At 39.7% G+C, this 13,848-nt stretch overlaps 1 protein-coding gene across 1 annotated transcript in view; it reads left to right on the plus strand.

Moving 5' to 3' along the window:
- Window positions 1-13,298, plus strand: part of LOC108317225 (aspartyl/asparaginyl beta-hydroxylase) — a 157,542-nt gene extending 144,244 nt beyond the window's left edge. The window contains exon 23 of the mRNA XM_037745387.1: window positions 11,023-13,298. Within this exon, the coding sequence (XP_037601315.1) occupies window positions 11,023-11,173 (151 nt within the window). The 3' untranslated portion in view covers window positions 11,174-13,298. The remainder of the gene's footprint in view (window positions 1-11,022) is intronic.
- Window positions 13,299-13,848: the final 550 nt, after the last annotated feature.

Raw genomic sequence — 13,848 nt, forward strand, 5'->3', positions numbered from 1 at the left:
AGCACCCAGCCTCACGCCTCAGTGCTCCTTAAGGTTTTAGGGCTTATTCATTCACTCACCAGCTCACTCGCTCTCTCTCCCTCACCTCACACCTCCTGTTTTCCCTCTCTGCCTCCCTCTCTTCCTTCCTTCCTTCCTTTCTTCCTGCCTGCCTGCCTGCCTCCTTCTCTTCTGTATTCTGCTTGTAGATACTTGGAACAAAATCACTAGATAAAAATTCACTTAGGGCCAGGCAAGGTGATTCATGCCGATAATCCAAGAACTTTGGGAGGCCAAGGCAGGAGGATTGCTTGAGGCAAAGAGTTCAACACCAACCTGGGCAACACAGTAAGATCCCCATCTGCACAAAAACAACTTTTTAAAAAATTGTGCTAGCATTGTGGCATGGACTTGTACTCCCAGCTACTCAGGAAGCAGAGGCAAGTTGATTGCTTGAGCCCAGGAGTTCAAGGCTGCAGTGAGCTGTGGTTACACCACTGCACTTCAGCCTGGATGACAGAGCAAGACCGTGTCTAAAAATAATAATAATTTTTTAAAAATCTACTTAGGCATCAGCAAGGAGAGGGAGAGAGATGGAACTGAGCCTAGTCTTCAGTGGCATGAGGCAGAAAGAAAAACCCCAAATTGGCAGTCAAGAACGGGAGCAGGTGGATGGTGCCAGGAGGCTTAGCAAAGAGTCACAGAGGGCTCACCATGCATGTTGGGCATGGTGGCATGGGCCTATAGTGACAGCCACTCCAGCGGCTGAGGCAGGAGGATCACTAGAGCCCAGGAGTTTCAGACTGCAGTGAGCCATGCACTCCAACAAACATAGTGAGACCCCACCCCTTTAAACAAACAAAAAGCAAATGAAGAGTGATGCTGGGAGACCTGCCCCAGAAGCACATTCGTAGGTGCGTTTCCCATCCCAGGCTCCCAGGAAACACCTGTGTCTATGTTTGATGAAGAAAACAACTGGCAACCTCTCCCCTGAAGCTTCAAACATAATTAGGCGGACCATCTTCACCTAGCAGAGGCAGGGGAGGGTTAGAAGGCCCACTGCAGTCCACTCAGAGGGGGTCCTGAATGAGAACATTAACTTGGCAGCCCCTCAGTTTCTGCCGAGGTAAAACACAACCTACTTCGTGTGACAGGAAGGAGCTGCTGATAATGATAATTTGCAGACAGTGTATTTTGCAAAGCCACACTGATTGTTTAAAAGTGCTTGCAACCCACCCGCCTATTACTGGGCCAGGGAGACTGCAATGATTCAGTCCTCTCACCCCTGAAGAGCTGCTGAGCACGGGGCCCTTCTGCGTCATCATGACTGCCGGTCAGCAGCTCTTCTCCATGTTTTTTCTATTGTGCCAGCTTTATGTTGTGTTACACTCTCATTGTTAATATTTCTTAACTCGAGGTGGTTGAGTTGGGTTTAGCACTTTTACAAAATAGTGCTTTTCATAGGAGAAATAGGTCAATGAAATTAAAGTGCTGTGCAATGCTTACAGTGAAAAGAACCAGAAATCTGAATAGTACACAGTTTATAAACTCTGAAGACAGAAAGAATCTAATATGAAATCTGGAAGTTCCACGCTGTGATTGTAGAAGTAGTATTAGCATGGAAGGAAAAGCACACCAAGAAACCAGTTTCTTTGTGCTAGGCAAAGGCAGCAATTTTTTAGAACATCTCAGCTTCTAAAAGAGTAGGTTACCGGGAGCAGTTTGTGCATTGTTGTTCTCAGGTAATAATCAGATTGAGATTTCTGCCAGTGCGCATACCATTTAAATATTCCATCCCTGCAAAGCATCGCGTAGCTCTCTATCTGAGGATGAACTGGCGGGTATACAGCCCTTACCACTGTAAATGAAATGATCATTTCAACTTAATAAATGCCTTCTGATTAGAAAACTGATACATGTCCCTCACATATAATTTGTATCACACAGAGAAGCTCAGTAAAAATGTATTATGTTGTATCCCAATACCCAGAGCTGTTGGCAGGTGCTTCTCAATGTCTATGTATGTATATTGATGAGAATGATGATAGCAATAATATATATTGTTCCAAAATTATATCTGTGTCAAACACAGTTCTAAGCACTCTACATACATTAACTCATTCATGCTCACAGCAATCCTGTGTAATTAGGTTTATTAAAATCCCTGTTTTATAGCAGAGGAGACTGATACATACAGATGATAAGTAACTTGCCTGAGGTTGATATTTGTGTATTTTTCCTAGGGCTGCCACAACAAATTATCACAAACTGAATGACTTACAGCAACAGAAATGTATTCTTTCATGGCTCTGGAGGCCAAAGTATACAATTAGGGTGTTGGCAGGATTGTTCCTTCTGGAGGCTCTAAGGGGGAATCTGTTCCCTTGTACTAGCTTCTGGCCGCTGGCAGCCCTTAATGCTCTTTGCTTTATAGACACATTACTCCAGTCCCTGCCTCTGTGTTCACATCACTTTCTCCCTGAGTCATCTCCTCTTTTCTTTTCTAAGAACATTTATCATTGGATTTAGGGCCTACCCTAATCCAGGATGATCTCATCTCAAAATCCTTAACTTAATTGTATCTGCAAAGATCCCTTTTCCAAATCAGGTGATAGTCACAGGTTCCAGATGGATCCCTTTTTTTGGGGGGGTGGGTGGGGTGCATATGGAGATATTCAGCCCACTACAATATTAGTACCAGGGTTCAGTCCCAGGTATTCTGGCTTGGAAATTTGTTTCTAGACACAGTCACATAGCCTTACTTGGGCTTTTTGGATTTTGTTGTAGTTTATAAAATTAGGATCATGCTGTACTTATAAGGTGATCACCTCGAATGCTGCTTTCTGTTCCCAGAGAAGTAAAGAAAGCAGCTGGGAACTTCCCTTTCTGGGCCTTTTGCTCCTGTCACCCCATGTGGACCATGCTTTGTAGTCTGTAAGATAAGCTCTTTAGGGCCAGGCACGGTGGCTCACGCCTGTAATCCCAGTACTTTGGGAGGCTGAGGCGGGTGGATCACTTGAGGTCAGGAGATCAATTCCAACCTGACCAACATGGTAAAACCCAGTCTCTACTAAAAATACAAAAATTAGCTGGGCGTGGTGGCTAATGCTGGTAATTCCAGCTACTCGGGAGGCTGAGGCAGGATAATCACTTGAACCCAGGAGGTGAAGGTTGCAGTGAGCCAAGATCACACCATTGCACTGCAGCCTGGGCAACAAGAGCGAAACTCTGTCTCAAAAAAAAAGATAAACTTATTAGCAATTTTGATCCAGAGCTGAGTAAACTTGAGTCAGGGGATAAACATGCCCCTGGTGAGTGGGAATTAATTGTTATACTCAGGGAGTGGCTGAATTGTGTGAGCTTTGAATGATTCTAGAGATAAATTCATTCTTCTGAATCTTCAAGGGCAGTCCACAGTCTGCTGGAACTGTGCTAAGAGAAGGAACTGTGACCTTGGAGCTCTCCTGCAGACTCAGCGTTATTGCCTGCACACTGCCAGCCTGAAATGCTGAACAAGACTGATAGGCTGTCAGGAAAGCACACATTGACATAGTGTCACTTAGTGACAGAGTGAAGAAATGAATTGATAATCAGTCATTTAATGCTATATAATTCTTTATTGCTATAGAAATAATGGCCTTCCTCCATAGACCTCAAGTATTTTATAACATATATTTTCATCCATCTCTCAAGGTTCCAATTAGGAAGATTGTGTGAAAGTCGTGCTGAAATATTAACAGTAAGAGAGAGACAATTTTTTTAATCCATCATGAATTCTTCATAGATAATATTTGTTTGGTTTTCATAAAGTGTTCAAGAAGATAGTTTTAAGACTTACTGTCTTAAATTTTTTGAATCACATTGTGGAAGCTGCAATTTACCAAATCATTTAGAACCAGATATTTTCATCCCCCCTTTCATCTTTTTTCACTATTTTCCCTGAAAACATAAATCTTCTGTTCCACAAGATATTCGCCCATCTTCATCTGCATTGCAGTGTGACCTTATCCAGAGGTCATCACTGAAGCCTACCTATCTAGGACTATTGAACAAAAAGGACACTTTTTAACCAGATAGGATGTTTTCCTGAAGGTTTGTTATTGAATAGTGACATTTTTTTGATTCCTTTTATTTAAGCAGCTTGGTGAATTAAACACATCCATATCATGTCTTGACCCCTGCTCTGTGATCCAGTGGTGTGTCTGTGGCTGTTCCTACACATGAATACATAGAATGTGCACACATACATTTCTCTACCTCCACAGGGAAAGGCAGTTCCCATATGGAAAATGGATTATGTTCCAAACATTTGTTTGTGGAACTGATTGGTGAAAAGTTGGGATCCATTTTTCTCTGGCAGTAGTAAATGGTGTGTGGTGGTTTCTAGGTCAGCTCTCAGAAGCTTTCCAACTAATAATGTTTATTAATAGGGCTCTAGAACCAGTGACTGTTTATAATATTGTTTCTATGGGAAAAATACATCCTGAGCTTTTATTTCAGATTTTTGTGTTATATATCTTCAAAAAAACATATTTAGAGTACTGAAGTCACATGACTTGGGTTCAAATCATGGCTCTCCTTCTTGTAAAGAATGACTCTAGTCAACTTGCATAACCTCATTAAGCCTCAGTATCCCCATCTGTAAATAAGCAGAGGAAAAGTATGTCTTTGTACGGTTTTTTTTTTTTTTTTTTTGACTATTAACCTATATGAATGCACTCAGAACTGTATTTACAAAGTGCTATGTGGTAAGTGCACTCAGGATATTTGAGCTTTTATTATCCTCCTGTCTGATGGCTGCAGAAATGAAGACTTGTGTCCTCTACGTTCTAGGGAGTAAGGTCAAGCACTCTCATAACACTGGAGGTGGTGCATACAGCCTGAAGTGTGTACACTGACAGTGATGGGGAAAGGGACTTTAAGGAGTTAGGAAGGAGGGGTGAAATAGGAGCTGGCCGTGTGAACCAGGGCAGGTGAAGGAATGGTACAGATAGGGGTGTTATTTGGTAGGCCTGGAGCTGGGAGGGACCCTAGGGAAGGGAGGTGTGACAAGAATACAGCAGAGACCCTCCCCCTACTCACATGTCTCCTTTTTCTCTCTGTGCCCCTACCCTGGAACTGGAGAGGTGGGGGAAAGGAGGAACGCATCCCATCTTTACAGCACTATTGTCACAGGCGTTTGAACCAGAGCAATTCCACCTTGAATAGGGGCTGGGTAAAATGAGGCTGAGACCTACTGGGCTGCATTTCCAGATGGTGAAGGCATTCTAAACCACAGGATGAGACAGGAGGTCAGCAAAAGATACAGGTCATACAGACGTTGCTGATAAAACAGGTTGCAGGGAAGAAGCTGGCCAAAACCCCCCAAAACCAAGATGGCAACAAGAGTGACCTCTGGTCGTCCTCACTGCTACACTCCCATCAGTGCCTTGACAGTTTGCAGATGCCATGGCAATGTCAGCAAGTTACCCTATATGGTCTAAACATGGGAGGCATGAATAGTCCACTCTTTGTTGAGCATATAATAAAGAAATAACCATAAAGATGGTTCCAGCAGCCTATGCTGTAGCCATTGGACTAGCCATTCTTTATTCCTTTGCTTTCTTAATACACTTGCTTTCACTTCGTGGACTTACCCTGAATTCTTTCTTGTTCAAGATCCAAGAACCTTTTCTTGGGCTCTGGATTGGGACCCCTTTCCAGTAACACTATGACTTTTTATTTCCTTCTTCTCTTTCTTTTTCTTTCTGCTTCAGTGCTTTCATCTGAGTTACAAACCCCTCAACTGCTGTTGACCTGGAACTAAAAGGAGGAAGGCAGAAGTTGTCTGTGTTTGTTAGGAAGGGAGAGAGAAGAGGAAGGATGACAATACAGTTTTACCTTTTGCTTACATTGTGTGCCATGCCAGGGATTTCAATGGAGTCCGAACTGGTGAATTTCAGTAGATCAGAATGAGTAGGAGCTATGTCAAATATCCTTATTCCTTAGCTCTTCGACCCTTTTCTGTTTTCCACTCAGCCTGTTTCATGCCTTGCAGTCCACCTCAGCATATCATCTACAAACGTTAAGAATGTCTTCCAGGACCATGGTCTTAAGCCAGTGTGTTGGACTGTAATGACTTTCTGCTTCTGCCACAAAATCACAGTGTCACTGCAGATATCTGAACCTGTTTTCATGTGATTCCTTTGTGTGAAAATCACAATCATGTCCTTTGCCAATCTCAGAACATTTTAGCAAAGATAGCTAAGATATTTTCTATAACATTTGTAAGTGGAAAATTTTATAAGCACCTAGTATCATTACTTAGCCTTACTAATATCACTGGTAATTCTGTGACCAAATTATAGTTATTAAATGTGCACAGTCACCATTTTATCATTATCATTAATTATAATTTGAGAGGTTGACAGATTATATAATACTGTTTTATCATGTTACCAGATATTTCTTACATCTTTTGACAACCCAGAGAGAGGCTTTCTTCTCTAAGAGGTAAGAAATTCTAACAGTAGGCCAGGAACAGTGGCTCATGCCTATAATCCCAACACTTTGAAAGGCCAAGGCAGGAGAATTGTTTGAGCCCAGGAGTTGGAGGGCAGCCCAGGCAACATGGCAAAACCCCATCTCTACAAAAAAATCCAAAAATTAACTGGACATCTTGATGCATGCCTGTAGTCCTAGGTACTTGGAAGGCTGAGGTGGGAGGATCACCTAAGCCTGGAAGGCAGAGACTGCAATGAGCTGTGATGATCCCACCACACTCAAGCCTGGTGACAGAGCAGATCCTGTCTTGAAAAAAAGAAAGGGTTGGTGGGGAGGAGAGAAAGAGAGAGAGGAAGGGAAGGAGGAAGTTCCAGCTGTGAGCCAAGGTTGCTGTCTAGGGATAGAAAGCAGTGCCCATCCCCAGTCTCTACTTCTTTGAGTCCTTGAACAAAGACTGTGGCAGTACTTCTGGGCAGACCTCTGTCACAGGCCACTCTGAAGATCGTTTCTCCAAAGGGCCAATTCTATGTCATAATTCCAGTGTAACTTAATCTTATTTTATGGAGCTTTGCTCACAAAGCAAGTGGCCTGAAAACTAGTTCTTTGCATTCAATGAGAGTCTTTGGTTTTCATTCAGAAGCAATTTAAAGACCTTTCACATCTTTATGCTCCTCTCTCTTTGTTGTGGGAAAAAACACACATTCTTTCCCAAGCAAGTGAACATCTCTAATTTAACCTGGAGTCACTTAAGTCTGGACATGGCTTGGATGAGGTTTTATTGTTCTTCCATTTTCTCTTTTTAGGTGAATTGTGACTGCAGTTTAGTCATTCTATCTCTCATAACTGATTGAAAGGCACCATTTTTTTAAGCATTCAGAAGAAATCTACATTAAAGAATCTACATTATGTAATTGATTATCTTTGTTATTTGCTGGGGAAATGTGTGAAAGAAAGTGGAAGGGCAAATATAAGTCTAACAGTACCCACTTTCCCCATAGAGTTTTGTGACCCTAAAACAGGCCAATTAACACACTCTGGGTTACCTCTCCAAATTTCTCATTTATAAAATTGGTTAATTAATGGTTTACATTAATCTGTATTTGACTTAATGTATCTGGAAAGCCACAAGCCTGTGGTTCTTAAGTTCTACTCTTATATGCACTGATGTTCCATGAGTGACCAGTGTGTTCTGCTGCTAATAACTTCTCCCAGTTCACAGGGAATTTAAGTTAATGAATGGAATGCTTAAGGCCTTTCTCCCATAAAACATTTCTAGATCTTTGGCTTTGTTATACCTATCATAATCTAGTAAAAAATGTCTTTTGGGTGGGCTAGAATTTTCTCTTCCATCATTTTAATTGCTTCTAGTATTTTAAGTAGTTTCCAGGTTCTCTGCCACCCAAAAAACTTTGAAAATCACTTGTCATTGCTGTACAAAGTGCATTTCACAGATTCTCTGAAGATGTTTTTATATCTCATCTCCCTTGGAAGTTTTTAGTTGTCTCAGAGAAAGGCAGATTTCATACAGAGCGATGCCAGGGTCATTTCTGGTAACATACTACTCAACATTTCACCTCTGTCTTTTATTTTTTCCCTATTTGTCTTTATATGTTCATTCCTTCTCTGTTTTATATTCTCTATCATTAATTGAATATCTACTATGTGCCAACCATATGCTAATCCTTGCATCAGCTGTGCAGATGAAGATACAAAGACTCAATTATGCTAAGTAACTCACCTTAGGTCCCATAAGTAATAAATACCAGAGTCAAGAGGCTTCCCCTCAAAGACCATAAATTCCCATCTTGCAGTATTGTTTCTCTCTTTCTCCTCTATCACGTGCTCTCCTTTTCCTTTCCCTTTTTTTCTCTAATTAATTGTAGTAAAACACACATAACAAAATTTACCATATTATCCATTTTTAGGTGTGCAGTTTAGTGACATTAAGTACATCCATAGTGTACAACCATCACTACAATCTATCCTCAGAACTCTTTTTAACTTGCAAAACTGAAACCATACTCATTAAATGATAATTCCCTTTCCCCTCCTCCCACCAGCCACTGGCAACTACTCTTCTGTTTTCTATGAATTTGACTACTACTCTAGGACCTCAGATGTGTAGAATCAAATAGAAATGGTCTTTTTGAGTCTGGCTTATTTTACTTGGCATAATGTCCTCAGAGTTCATACATGTTGTAGCATGCATAAAAATTTCCTTCCTTTTTAAGGCTGAATTAATATTCCATTGTATGTGTACACATTTGGTTTGTTCATTCATCGTTAGACACGTGGGCGGCTCACACCTTCCGGCTGTTGTGAATAATGCTGCTGCTGTGAACCTAGGTGCACTGTCTTTCCTTTTGAGTACACTTCCTCCCTCATCTTCTGCATAAATTTTAGGTTTGTCTGTGGTACTCATTGACATTGCTTAATCCCAGTGACAACACTAAGACCTGGAAAATGACCACCTAACTGTGGAAGCTGTGGACTGTTTCACTGATTTTTCTTGTCAGTGTATTTACCCCCCTTAGTTCTACCTTTCTTCTCAATTTGGGTTTTGCATGGTAATGAATGCATGCCTGTCATTTGCTCCCGAATCCACAGATTTCTGCCTTTTGCTACCCTTGGATGGAACTCCAATGGAACTCTTTAAACCTCTAGAGGAGTTGTAAAAGAGCCAATCAACATGTGTGTGTGGAAGGCAAGACATGAGGCAAGGGGTATTAGTCTGTTTTCATGCTGCTGATAAAGACATCCCTGAGACTGGGAAGAAAAAGAGGTTTAATTACACTTATAGTTCCACATGGCTGGGGAGGACTCAGAATCACGGCAGGAGGCTAAAAGCACTTCTTACATGGTGGCAGCACGAGAAAATAAGGAGGATGCAAAAGCGGAAATTCCTGATGAAACCATCAGAACTCATGATACCTATTCACTATGATGAGAACAGAATGAGGGAAGCCACCCCGCCCCGCCATGATTCAAATGATCTCCCATAGGGTCCCTCCCACAACATGTGGGAATTATGGGAGTACAATTCAAGATGAAATTTCGGTGGGGATGCATCCAAACCATATCATGAAGTGTGTGAGATAGCACAGTGGGTGGAGGCAGGAGGGTGGGCAGTAGAAGTAGAGGTTTAGTTCCCAACTTCAGTGAACTTTTAACTCGCAAATACTCATTACTTTATCTGTTAGTTTATGTAGCTTGGAAATTTTATTGTCAGATTTATTCAGTATGTCAGTTATTTTCCACTGAAATGATTTTTGCCCCTGCCCCTACCCTGGACATTTGACAGTGACTAGAGATGTTTTGGTTGTCACGACTATGGCAAAACCCGCAATTACTTTTGCACCAACCTAATAGTATAAAAGGGATGCTACTGCCTTACAGTGGCTGGAGGTCAGAGATGTTGCTAAATATCTTCTAGTGCATGGAACAGCCCCTACAACAAAGAGTGATCCGGCCTAGATGTCGGTAGTACCAAGGTTGTGATGCCCTGCAATATATGTAGTATTGCTCAGTTTATATTGGTTAGTCACCTCATATGGAACATAAAAAGTCACCATTAGTTTTCTCAATGACAACAACTTTATGATAATACAGTAACTTGAAATCAAGCTAGCATTTCCCATGCTATAATTGTCATTATTTGCTAATCCAGGATATAAAATTTTCAGTGCTTTAAGGGGAATGTTAGTACAGAAAATTTTCTAGCAAAAAAAATTTATTTCAAAAACATAACTTGGTATTTAATATATTGGCAATTAATATCTATTAAAAAAAAACCATCGTTGTAGCTCATAAACTCTCTTTGGATTTGAAAAGTATTGTGTGACTGCGTCCTGTATGTTTCTCTCTTAATAGACTAACACTATATTTAGATTTTAGTCCTTATACAGATATCTTATGATGTAACGTTGGAAGCTCTATAGGGTATTTTGCCACATTTATTTAAAATATTCCATGGATAACCCACTTGCATAGAAGATGATACTAAAAATATAAACAAAATTCATTCCCAATCTGCCCATTTTCTTTAGCCGGAATACTAGCTAGGAAACTCCTAATTTAGTTTTCTGCTTTATGGATATTGTGTTTCGATAGATTCCTTTCTTCCATAAAATGAAATTTGAACAAGTGGAGTGAGCTGAAAACACAGTTGATTGGAGATGTGCAGACCCTGTCAGGTGTCCTGAGAGGCATAGAGATGCCCGAGGCCAGTTACTGCCCATATGTCTAAACCAGAATCATTGCAAGACATGTCATAATATGCAACATAATTACAGGGCATGTAATAAAACCAGTATGTCGTCTTCACCAATCCCCTGTCGTTTGTACATCTCCAGTGCTGAGCAATGAAAACTGATGTTCATAACAAGATTTCTGAAACTCTTTCCTAATCATCAAGGGAAGAATAAATTTGGGCTTGATGTTCTATTTGGTTATGTCTCAAAGGTTGTTACCAAAGGTACTTCTCACACATGTACAGGAGTTGATCCTCAGACACCTAACCACACAAAGCTTTATTCAGGAATCCTTGTCTTTCTGTTGCAGGACCTGGGAGGAAGGCAAGGTACTCATCTTTGATGACTCTTTTGAGCATGAGGTATGGCAGGACGCCTCATCTTTCCGGCTGATATTCATTGTGGATGTGTGGCACCCGGAACTGACACCACAGCAGAGACGCAGCCTTCCCGCAATTTAGCAGGAATTCATGCAAGTTTGGGATGCTCTGGAGAGAGGCTGCCTTTCTGGTTCCATCTCCTTGGGTGTAAGGATAGAATTTTGAACACTAAGACTCTTAATTCCCTTGATTTGCAGCCTGAATAATTCTAAGCCTCCTCCTAGGGTTAGAAGACACTAAAGGGAATATTTACCTCGCTGCAATTCATTTAGAAAACACCCTGCTGGGTGTCATCCATTGACAGCGCTGGTCTTCTGCCGGTATTTAAGGTGAGCATTTGATAGCTTCTACCTTACCAGCCAAAGGTATTTTTCCCACATAGAATAGGTCTAAATCAGTGTATAATGAGAATATATGTAGAAACTGTGAATGGATTGCTTTAGTTTGTAATTTTTCTATGCAGTTATATTTTTATAGTGTAGCTAGGCCATTTTGTCATCATGTACCACTACATTTTTGTTGATTTTAATGACAAGCTGTATAAATGCTTTACTTCTAGATGATGTTTAATGGTAGCATTACTGGGGAACTCAGACTTCCCTCTTTCAATTCTTCTTAGTAAAAGACACTCATGAAAAAAGCAGTTTTATTTTCCTAATACAAAAAAGAAAGATGTCATGGTGCCAGTGTCTATGAACTGTACCCATCCTAACTCTCAAGTCATTTGTTTTTTTTAAATCTTCATTCAGATCCTCCTCTCACTGCACTGGTGATGGAAATATTGTCAAAATCATATTTCTTTCAAAGAGGAACTTTTCACACTGAAAAAAGACCATGGGATTATTTTATATTGTTATAAAAATCCCACATGCTAATTTTTTAAATGCCAAATATTAGAGGTTCTGGGGAAAAGAACAGTTTATGAAAATAAAAATATGTTATTTCAGGGTCAAGTGCATAGGTGACTGATAGGGAGTCTGGCTCCTGGCTGCTTTGCCATCCATGAGGCATGTCCTTGGGATTCAGTTTCTTTGCCTATGGTAGATCCATGTGAATGACAGGAAGCCAGCTCTTCTTGGAGATGATTTCCGCCACAATTCTGTAGCAATATTAAGGATGGCAGAGTAAAAGGTCACCAAGAATGCCAGGATCTTTGTCCTGGGTGTAGAAGGTCCAGATTGCCTTCCTTTTTGTTGAAAAAGTCTTAAAGACTGTCCCATCTCCCTGGCTTGAGAAACTTCTGCCGTTTTAAACATCACCGTGAAATAACAATTGTTATCATCTATATTTAGTTTCAACATTACTCACAACATAGACATAACAGTTGAAAATGGTCTTGCCTATTCATTCCAAAGATGATCAAGTCATTAATTTGGTAAACTATTAATGCATCAGACTTTGTATTTTTTAAATCAAAGCTAACTAGAAATGTTAGATATAAGAATGTAATGATATTCATGTGCTGAATTCTAAGCCAATATGAACAAGAATGCTGCAGGAATGGCACATAAATCAACAAATTTCAATCATAGGTAGAAAACACTTGTACTTTCTTTTCCATCTAAAAACAAAAGTAGACTATCTTATTTAAAGAACAGTTCTTTGAAATTGAAATTGACCCTTTTTGGTTGACCTTAAGAATGTTAGCTTCCAGTGGATGAATTTGCAAAATACTTTTCCTGTTCTTCTTCCGTTTTGCTGGTATTGATAAACCCCACTGAATCAGATGAAGAGGCATGGGAGGGAAAATATCCAAATTACTAAAATTGAGAAGAGAAGGCAAACTCTTGAAAAGTAAATGGTATTTGTGTCCTTCAGTATTTATTGAACAGAGGAAATAATTGGCAAGGGCAATACAATTCAGTGCTCATGTAGTAACATTCGTCTCACTTATTGAATTTGGTTCTCATATGTATATTGCGTACACATAAAGAAATTCAAACTATAAGTCATCATCATTGAGCCATCATCTTACATTCATGTAATGAAATTATGGAAGAAAGTAAAAACTAGCTCTTAACTTAGTAAATATAATATGGTATTTAAAATCAGGTCACTACAGTAGGCTTCTAAATATTGCCAATTGAAAACTAAAAATGGTATTACTGTTGCAAAGTGTTGTCAGTAATTGGCTCCAATAGCATTGTAAATACTTGGATCCCACAACTATTTTAAACCCAAGCAATAAAGTGGATTTTCTAATTCACATAAATTCTTTATTTCTCTTACCTATGTCTTGGTAACATAAGAAAAGTGTTTCCATCACTGCATTGGTAGAATTAGTTCAATGTTAATATTTTTTGTGATTTAAAATGTCTACAAAATGAGTTCGTTTAATTTATATTGTGGTGCAGTTGTTTGAGAAATATTTTTAATTCTGTTTCAACTTTATTTCTCCTAGGTTGTAATATAAAAATTACTTTCGTTATTATTCTTTACCAGTAGGGAAAAAAATAAAACATTAGATCCATTGAGATTTATTATATATCCAAGATTTATTACATATCTTTCAATATTACATTGAAAGATATGTAATAAATAATGTTAGTAATAATATCTAGCAGGGGTGATTATGACCAGTTGAATCATCTCTTTCCTTTGAATTATTTAGCTAACAAATTAACTCTCCCAAATATTTAAAATGTAAAATCATATTTTACTGCCCATGATTAACTAAAATATTTTTGTTTGTTTGACATTGAGCACCAACTGGTCATACTAATAAATACCCATGTCATGCAGATAGCTGGGCAAAT

This window comes from Cebus imitator, unplaced genomic scaffold (assembly GCF_001604975.1).
Source record: "Cebus imitator isolate Cc_AM_T3 unplaced genomic scaffold, Cebus_imitator-1.0 Scaffold199, whole genome shotgun sequence".
Classification (NCBI taxonomy): domain Eukaryota; kingdom Metazoa; phylum Chordata; class Mammalia; order Primates; family Cebidae; genus Cebus; species Cebus imitator.